At 30.7% G+C, this 10,273-nt stretch overlaps 2 protein-coding genes across 2 annotated transcripts; one reads left to right on the top strand and one right to left on the bottom strand.

Annotated features, from left to right (window-relative positions):
• The first annotated feature begins 417 nt into the window (after positions 1–417).
• Positions 418–1,848, top strand: LOC112775191 (probable serine/threonine protein phosphatase 2A regulatory subunit B''delta). Its single transcript, XM_025818681.2, has one exon. The coding sequence runs from the start codon at positions 418–420 to the stop codon at positions 1,846–1,848; it is 1,431 nt and encodes a 476-aa protein (XP_025674466.1).
• A 653-nt stretch (positions 1,849–2,501) lies between these two features.
• LOC112779396 (uncharacterized) lies at positions 2,502–3,720 on the bottom strand. The gene has a single exon (XM_025823634.3). The coding sequence runs from the start codon at positions 3,636–3,638 to the stop codon at positions 2,844–2,846; it is 795 nt and encodes a 264-aa protein (XP_025679419.1). The 5' UTR covers positions 3,639–3,720; the 3' UTR covers positions 2,502–2,843.
• Positions 3,721–10,273: the final 6,553 nt, after the last annotated feature.

Raw genomic sequence — 10,273 nt, forward strand, 5'->3', positions numbered from 1 at the left:
TTTACTCATTTCCAATAATAATAAAATCTCTAAATAATTATCCTAAATAACCTTATTTATCTTTATTCTCTAAAAATGAACTAGCTAGTTATTATTTCCGCTTAGAATGAAAATCAGTATTAAGCCAGCATTAACACACGACAAGATGACCTTGCTAATTGTTTGCTGCAACAAAAAAACGCTACACAACGCATCCTTCAGAATTCAGATAACAACGCCAGCCAAAAAAAACTTCAAAACTGCATGTAACAACAACTGTACCTTACCAATATAAAAAATAACGGGGACATGCAGAATTTTAACAGCTTGCATCCTTTTTTTTCCGTCAAAAATCTCACTTCATTTTTCTAGATTTCCGATCCCAAAGGCACTGAATTTGAGCTTCTTGCTAATCACCACGACGGTTTTGATATTCAGATGAAGATGGAGGTCGATAGCAATGAGGCGGTGTTAGACCTGGACTTGTTGGAGCTGCCGGAGGTGCCTGCTCCGGTTCTCAAGAGTAACGCCGCTCTTCTGGAGTCTCTCTTCGACCAATGGCTCTCTCTTCCGGAGAGCAATCGACTCATAACGACTTTATTAAACGAAGCAAAATTGAAGAATGAAACACTCAATAATTTGTCTAATTTATCATCAAAAGGTCTTCCACCTCTCTCGCCAAAATGCACGCCATCCCCTACTTCCTTGAATCGCCCCGCGACGCCGAGAACCGACCTCTGTAATAATATGAAGGCTGCTAGCGATGACAATATACGGCAGTTCTACTTTGAACATGGGCGTCCAGCACCACAAGAGATGATTGAAGAATGCAGGTTTAAGATCTACGAATTATTCAATGATTACGGGGAAGAAGCGGGACACCTTATGCACATGAAAGAATTCAAATTTGTTACGAAGGAAGTTTGCGACCTGCCGTCCTTCTTCTCGAAGGTTCTGTTCAGAAAAATCAACAATAATGAAAATCACAACTACCTCACGAAGGATGCTTTCTATGATTATTGGATCAATAAGAACTTGCTGACGTGTGACAAAGCAACTAAAATATACACACTTTTAAAGAAGCCAGAGCTCGATTACCTTACTCATGACGATTTTAATCCGGTGCTATACGAGCTTCTAGAAACTCATCCCGGGCTAGAGTTCTTGAAGAACACACCTGATTTCCAAGAAAGATACGCTGAAACCGTAATATACAAAATATTTTACTACGTGAATAGATCTGGTAACGGTAGAATTACTCTGCGAGAGCTGAAGCGTTATGGCAAAACCTTGATTGATGCAATGGATCAAGTTGACGAAGAAGATGACATTAATAGGGTTTTGAGATTCTTCTCTTATGAACAATTTTACTCTACATACTGCCAGTTTTGGGAGCTGGATTCCGACAACAATTTCTTGATAGAAAAAGAAAGCCTTATCAGATACGGTAACCATGCTCTTACCTATCGGATCGTGGACAGAATATTCACCGAGATTCCAAGAAAATTTACCAGTAAGGTTCAAGGAAGGATGAGTTATGAAGATTTTGTTTATTTCGTAACTGCAGAAGAGGATAAATTAGCTGAACCAAGCCTTGAGTATTGGTTAAAGTGCATTGATCTAGATGGAGATGAAGTTCTAACAAGGCATGAACTGCAATTTTTCTATGAAGAGCAATTGCATCGAATGGAGTGTTTGGGACTTGAACCTATATATTTTGAGGATATATTGTGCATGATGTTTGACATGATTAACCCTAAGAATGAGGGTTATATCACTCTGCGTGACCTCAAAGGTAGTAAAAGCTCTGGACATTTTTTCAATACCCTGTTCAATCTAACTAAATTTCTCAAGGTTAAGGTGTTTTAGGGTCACCATATATATGTAGTTTTTATTATTATTTTAGTTCATTGTTGTTTGATTTCTATACCTATTAAATTTAAGGACGGAGAAGATAGAAGATGTTAAAGTGTATAAGAACCACATTTAAATTAATGATGATAAAGTAGGTGTACAAAAATAAAACACCTACAATCCAATTGCACAATTTTTTTTTCATCGTGTTAATGTTTTGTTCGATATTTGAAACTCAATAACATGATATTTGACAATACTAAAAAAAAACAACATATATAATGATTTTTTTCTAATGTTATCTTTGCTCTATTATCAATTTATCACTGAAATTAAAAGCAAATTGTAACATCTTCTAACAAGAATAAAGTTTTATGGGCTAAAAAAAAAGAATTTTTTTATTTACAGACCAAAATTTTAAAATAAATAGATATTTTACGGGGCTAAAATTTTTTTAATACATCTTGCTTGCATTGTGATTGAACTATTTTCATCAATTAAAAAGGCAGAGTTTCGAAACTGATGTATTCATGTTTTCTTGGGCTACTATATCTGAACGTTGTATTTCTTATTTCTCAAGTTTATGCTATATCTGTAATGGCACTTAGCAAGATTGATACACATGGATTCCAATCGATTTGATAGGTAAATTGTTTAATAAACTCAAATGAACGACTAACAATATGTATTAATCATACAGAACAAAGTAAAAATTACAAACAAGTTTTATTGGATCCACTCTATCTCAATTGGCAACAAATAATATTAAAACAAATACACAATGAAAAGAAATCAAGACGATGGTATAACCTAAGCACTATGAAGTAAATCACACATCAAACGGTAATATGATAGGGAACTATATAGTGGTACTTCATGACATATAATATGACAGAAGTGACTATAGTACAAATCTATGGATTAAAATTCCAGGGACTTTGAGTTCCATTTGCTCTAGCATAAATGGCAAACTCTGGTTTTGAGAATTTTGGCAATTCTGACTTGAAAATTTAAGGAAATTTAGGTAATTCTGATTTTGGAATTTCGGGAATTTTAGGCAATTCTGGCTTAGGAATTTCAGGAACTTTTGGTAGTTCTGGTTTAGGAATTTCAGGGACTTTAGGCAATTCTGGTTTAGGAATTTCAGGAACTTTTGGTAATTCTGGTTTTGGAACTTCAGGGACTTTAGGCAATTCTGGTTTAGGAATTTCAGGAACTTTTGGCAACTCTGGTTTTGGAATTTCAGGGACTTTAGGCAATTCTGGTTTAGGAATTTCAGGAATTTTTGGTAATTCTGGTTTCGGAATTTCAGGGACTTTAGAAAATTCTGGTTTTGGAATTTCAGGAACTTTATTAGGCAATTCTGGCTTTGGGGTTTCAGAAGTCTGAGGTAGTTCTGGCTTAGGAATTTTAGACAATGCTGGCTCTGGAATATTAGATACTTTTGACAATTCTGGTTTAGGAATTTCAGGTTTGGAAATCTTGGGAACTTTAGGCAACACTGACTTAGGAATTTCAGGAACTTTGGGTATCTCAGGCTTCGACATTGGTGGTGGTAACTCAACCTTGGGCAAGGAAGGCAATTCTGGTTTTGGTAGAGGTTCAGGCTTGGGGAGCTCAGGCTTTGGTATGTCTGGAATCTTAGGAAATGGTGGCAACTCTGCCTTGGGAATTTTTGGCACTTCTGGCTGCGGCATAGAGTCAATGAGACTGCGTGCCTCTGCAATCATTATATGGCATGTAATTGAAGAAAAAGTTAAGAGCAAAAGTGGTAAAATTGCCAATGAAAATTTGAAAGAGGCCATGGTTTGATCTAGCAGATGATGATAGAGCTTCAAGATCTAAAGGATTTCAAAGCCTTTTGGTAATTATGGTTATGATGATATATGTGAGTGTGATTATGGCCTTTTATAGATATGGGTTCTATGACACTAGTGATGACTATAGTACAGGGTAGTTCAACTTCCTGCCTCTTAAAGTCTTAATTAATAATATTATTGAAAAGAGTACGATTCGTGCATGCACTTCCAATGCAACTTTGATAGTTAGAAAAATTAGGTGACTTAGATTTTGAATATCTTATTGGTATTTGTTTCAAAGTTTCTCTGCAAGGTGTAACCAACATCACCAAATTTTAGCCGCCGCATCACTTTTTTTTTTTTTTATTTAATAGTACTATTTAGTATATACATATATATCATCATACATTATTAAAAGAGAAAATTCATTGCAGTAGTTCTATTTTATTTTGTGCCAATTTGGTTCTTGTCAGAAACAAAGAAATTCCGGTGAGATGGTCTTGGATTATTGATTGATGAATTATGACTTATCAGTGATTCATTCGTTAAGATACTTAGAGCAGTTTTGATATGTAGATAATAGTTAAAATATAAATATTTATTATATTAAGTAATTTAGTCAAACATGTTAAATTATTTAATTATTATTAATTAATATTTTTAAATGATTAGAAATTATTTTAAATATTTTTGTGTGAGTAATCATCGTATCTATTCTCCTAATTAATAATTAATGTTCAATATTTTGATGGATGTCCTTAATATTTTTCACTTTGTATAGTCTATATCATGTTAATATACTTTTCAACGGGATTAGGAATCCTTAAGTTGCCATTTATATGCCACTACTTACAACACCCCTGGGATTAGTATGTTAGTGCTTCACAGAAATTTTAGTAATTATATGCTAAGTATTCTTACAAATTTGGTTCGGAGACCCATGATTATCGATTTTTTGTTTTAGCACATTTTTTTCCTGCAAAATTCGAATGCGTGGCCATTAATAAGGTAACAATTTTAATTTGTTTACCACTTATCTAACTAGAAGACGATATTAGTAGCTATACTTTGATAGATGTGTTTTCCCCCCTTAAATTTAACAAAAAATATCCATATATTATCACATTTCGAAAAAGTGTATAATGGTGGCCAATTTCTCTTATTTTTTAATGTTAAAGGGTAAAATACACATGACATAAAGTTTACTCTATATTGATAAAAATCAAGGTGGCATGCATCTCGTCATCACTTCATTATGTATTTGCAAAATTTTGACATGCTGACTATAAAGTTACGTTAACTTGATTTTGTTTCTCTCATATAAGTTACATGTTGCAATTATTTCTTTGCTAGGTGTAACTAAAGTACCAAACTTGAGCCAACTACTGTGATTATTTTTTTGTTGAGCTAATTCCTCTTCAACTTTAATTTGGACTCTGATGAACATGCAAAGTAATCTTTTGAGGTTTTTGATACATGTAGATGTAGGAGTTAATATTGCAAGTGTAAAGGAGTATATGAAACAAGAAAAAATAAAAATTTATAAGATGAGAAATCTGTTAATTTGATATTTTAAAATTTTAAGTTGAATGTGACATTTCTTGTATTTTTTTACTTGATGTTAAAAGTTCTCCACCGTAGCCCATTTTCGATCGATGATAATAAGATTTGAACATATATATGAGTTCACTATATCTCTCTTAGTGGCTTTAAATTACTACAATTTGATATCCAAGTTTATTTTATTTTTTAATTATGTAGAGGTTTCGCAGACTGATCAAGAAACTTAAAAGTAGCACACAAATCAAAATTAAAACTTCAATTAAAAGATCTTGTAAGGCATTTCGTGTTGAAAAATAACACGTAGTACATTATTGTAGTAATTTGCACATAAAAAAACATTTTATGATGACTAATTTGAGTGTTTTAAAATAAGATTATTTTTAGTAAAATTCATTCTTATTTTTATTTATGATTCACTTGTCATAAAAAATAATTTTATATTAATTTTTATGTCATAAATAGGAACTAATTTTTTTATTAGAAAAAACTAAATTTAATCTCTATTATGATCTTATTTAATTAATTAAAATAATTAAAATTAATATAATTATTAAATTTTTTATAATAATATTATTAAAATGTATAAATTAAAAAAATATTTTTATTATAAAAACTATATATATATATATATATGTAATATGTATTTTTTTTTTTTATTAGGATGAGTTCTTCACTCAAATTCGTCTAAATTTTTTTTATTATTTTGATTATTATTTATAAATTTAAGTCCCTAACGTTTTCCAGCTCTCTATGTCTTGTACATATATAGAAAAGGAAAATTGTGTATACTTTTAACGAAAATAGCAACACCTGTAGTATATAGAGCATTAGAGCCAAGTACACCTGAACTTGTACTTCTAATTGTGAAAAACTTGCATTAATAATTTACTCAGAAATCAGAATGTTTGGTTTACAATGTCAAATGTCGTCATTATTTCTTTAGCTATAACTAGATCTACCCCATTAGAGAAAGCTGATTTTTTTTTTATGAAAAAAATATTGGTTTTTTTTATAAATAAAATTATTTGGTGTAATTACAGATGGGTGAATTTTATAAATGAGAAGTCAACACGTGGTAGTATATAAGTATATTGGCCAACACGTGAGAGGCGTGTTGAAACACATAGGAAACGTGTTGAATGATTTCCACAATACTATAATACACTTCAAATATTAATATTCAACCAAAACACCATCTCTATTTTCATATTAAAAATAATTTATAAAAATAAGATCCTGCTTAACTAATTGAATCAATGAAATGTTAGTACTGTTAGTGGTCCGTCAAGTCCACAAAGATGTTTAATCTTATTTTTTCATCAATAATTATTAGAGTTTAATTTTAATATATTAATAGTATAAAAAATTTTATACAATTATATAATCACATTTGTTATTTTAGATGATCATTTATGTGATCAATAAAAAAAATAATTACTTTTAATAATGTGAAATTATGTAATTGAATACACTTTTAAAATTATACACTTACAATACCTCAAAATTAAATTCTAATTATTAATACTAAAAATAAAAGATTTACAAAAGAAGGAAATATACACGGGTATATTCTAGAACTTTTTATTTTTAATAGGATGAAAGGGCTGGTATATAGCTGTGTTATGGTGTTTCAATAGCGTATGATGGCTGTCCAAAAGAAATCGGACCGTCCGATGAAGATACTATAATCGGACGGATCGAGTACAAAAATCGGACGGTACACAAAATCCTCGGTCCGATTTATGCACTCGGTACACGTGGCACGCATGCAGCTCCCCTCCGGATGAATCCAATGCTTCCAATAACCCTGAATGTATCCCACCCTCCAGCAGCGTCACTTTTAGCCTCACACCCAAAACTCTCTCTATTTGCTCCCCAACTTTACACCATCTCTATTTTTGGAGGCTGCAAGGACCACATAGTAGCTCAAAAAAATCTGTATACAGTGCCAAGAAGACCAAAAATTAAGGAAGTGAATCAGTCAGAACTTCACATTGTTAATTATTTCGATCATTCAAATTATGTAAATTTTTATTATTTTAAATTTTGATTTAATAAATATAATAGTGTATCAGATTTTAGTAATAGAATAGAAATAATAGAGTTGAACTAATTAATTATCTTGCTTCATCTGTCACGTACTTGGTTTGAAATTGAACGAACCCACCGAGCACGGATAAAAGATACCTATACAAAATACACGACACTCTCCTAGATAGATGAGGATCTATCTTCTCACAAATCACACATTTTAATTCCTCAAACGACAATGTGTGCAGAATAACAACATTTAACTGATTCTCACATACAAATTAAACTCCTTCATACGTTTGTAATAAAATCTGTCCAAAACAATATATTTTCAAAATAACTCTATCATCCATGATAACAATGATATACTAACCACTCTCAATCACACTATAATTATCAATTAAGAGGTTGCGGGTTCGAGTCTCCTATCTTTCCAAATTTGCATCCAATGAGTTATAGCTCAAATGGCATAGTCTCCCCATACTCAATTAAGAGGTTGCGGGTTCGAGTCTCCTATATTTGGTAAAAAAAAAAAAATCACGCTATTATTATTTTTTTTTTTGCAAAAATGAAGAAGAAAGAGAACCATAGAAGAGAAGCTACATAACTTCCTGATTTTTTTGAACTGGACGAAGAGGTAGAAGAACTACTGGAGAGTTCTCAAGGTAACCTTTATGTATACAGCAGCAATAAGCAAATCGGACGGTCCGACTGCGTCTTCGCATTTCAAATTTTTTCATAACACTAATCAGACCGTCCGATTAGTTTCAACCAAATTTTTCTGTCCTAAAATTGCTAAGACCGATTTCAGTACCCTCAACGTTCTTTATTGTACAAATCAGACCATCTGATTTGTGTCTTCTCTCTCTTTCTGCAATAAAATTGGATGCTCTGATTTTTTCTCACTAAAAATAAAACTTCAACGCCATCACAATACTGTAAATCTCCCAATACTCCATATATGAGAGTAACTCACATATGAAACTCATAAAAAAATTAGCCTATATTCTAGGGGTGCACAAACCCAGCCCGGCCCAAAGGCCCGGCCCGGTCCTGAACACTTTTGGGGCTAATTTGGTGTGATTTCATCGGGTTTAGGGCCGGGTAAGGGTCTCAAAAATAGACCTGGTCATTATTTCGGGTCGGGTCCGGGCCATAGCTCGGGTCACCCGAAGTCGGCCCGGTGACCCGGTCATCATACACAATTAATATTTTGTGTTATTAGTGATGGATCATGACTATTCTTATGTGGAATTTAAGTATTGTAAATCTTAATATTTTGTGTTATTAGTCATTATAAGACTATAAGTTAATGTTTTATGTTTAGAATGCATAAGACTTTAGACTAATGCATAATATTGCGTTATTTGTATTGATTTAAATATTTAGTATTATTAGACAATATTAGTATTGATTGTGGTTATACTTTAGTATTGATTGTGGTTATGCTTTAATTTTGAAGAAGGGTTGGTTCTTGTTATATTTTTCTAAGTGAATTTTACCATGTTAAATAATGGTTGGAGTCTTGAAAATTTGGATATTTTTACATGCTAGCTTACAAGAAGGTATCAACGTGATGTAATGTTAACGGCCCGATTTTCACCCGGTATAATTGTGGCCCGAAAGTGTATTGGTTTCATCGGGTCTAGGGCCGGATTCGGGTCTAATAAATAGACCCGGTGTATATTTCGAGTCGGGTCTGGGTCACATCAAACCCGGCTTCACCCGACCCATGTGCACCTCTACTATATTCTATCGATATTTTTTTCTGCCTTTAAGGCTTTAACCATGCCTTGGGAACGTAAATCCATTACTTATTTAAAAAAAAAAGAAATATATTTATTCATTTATAAATTATAATTATATTGAGTCACAAAAAAATTATAATTATATTGAATTATTGATTTAAAATAAGGTTAACACTTAAAAATAATAGGCTAGATGCTAATTAGTTTAGTATTTATTTTAGGGTCAATATTTTATTTAAGTAAAGTTTATATATTTAAGTTAGTATTTATAATTAGAGCAATATTTAAATTTAAATTGGAAGTAGATTTGTAATTATGTTTAATAAAAGTAGTATATGTATGTGGATTAATTTATTTTATTTTTAAATTACTAGTTAGTATTTAAAATAAAATATTATTGTAGTATTTTTAACTTATTGAGATTACTATTAGAATTGCTAAATTAGTAGATGAAATTAGTAGATGGAACAACTAATTTGTTTAACTATATTTATATTTGTTTAGTATTTCTTTTATTTTAGATTATCAATTATTTTTTTGACAGAAACAATCATTATTTTATATGAACACTGAGATACCAATTAACTATCTTTATAGAAATATAGGATAGTCACATATTCGTTGGAAAATAATATAATTCAACTTGATTCACATTTATAATCAATTTTCATAAATAATATAATTAAATTAAATTATACTTATAATTAAAATATGAATAAATATAATAATATAATTTTAAAAAAATACGTAATAATATTTTAAAGTATTTAGATTTATGTTAATATTTTTGTGTAGACGCATGGTACATATATTATTGAACTAACTAGTGTATGACCCCGTGCTCAGCACGGAAAAATTTATAAAAGTAAAAAAAAAATTATATGCTTCGATATTTAAAACAAAAGTATAAAATAATTATTATTTTAAGAAATTTATAAAATTATTATCAAAATCAAAGTTTAACTTAAAAAAAGTGAGTAATAATTATTTTATATTTTTTAAAGTAAAATAATTATATACTGATACAGAATTTAAAATAAAATTAAAATATTTACATTAGAATACTATTTTTTCAAAGACTTCTCTATAAACAACATTGATGGTTGAATTTGCAGACATTCTTACGTGATTCATAAGTAAAACTTTTAAACCTCTCTTACTCTTAACTCTTGAAAGTGCCATATATAGTTGGCCATGTGTAAAAACTGGTTTGGACAAATACAATCCAACATGAGATAAAGTTTGTCTATGAGACTTATTAATTGTCATGGCAAACGATACTATTATGGGAAACTGTCT

Source organism: Arachis hypogaea, chromosome 19 (genome assembly GCF_003086295.3).
Source record: "Arachis hypogaea cultivar Tifrunner chromosome 19, arahy.Tifrunner.gnm2.J5K5, whole genome shotgun sequence".
NCBI lineage: Eukaryota > Viridiplantae > Streptophyta > Magnoliopsida > Fabales > Fabaceae > Arachis > Arachis hypogaea.

What these genes read in the sequence shown, in the direction of transcription:
- LOC112775191 (XM_025818681.2), top strand. Translation starts at nt 418, where the DNA reads ATGAAGATGGAGGTCGATAGCAATGAGGCGGTGTTAGACCTGGACTTG.
- LOC112779396 (XM_025823634.3), bottom strand. Translation starts at nt 3,638, where the DNA reads ATGGCCTCTTTCAAATTTTCATTGGCAATTTTACCACTTTTGCTCTTA.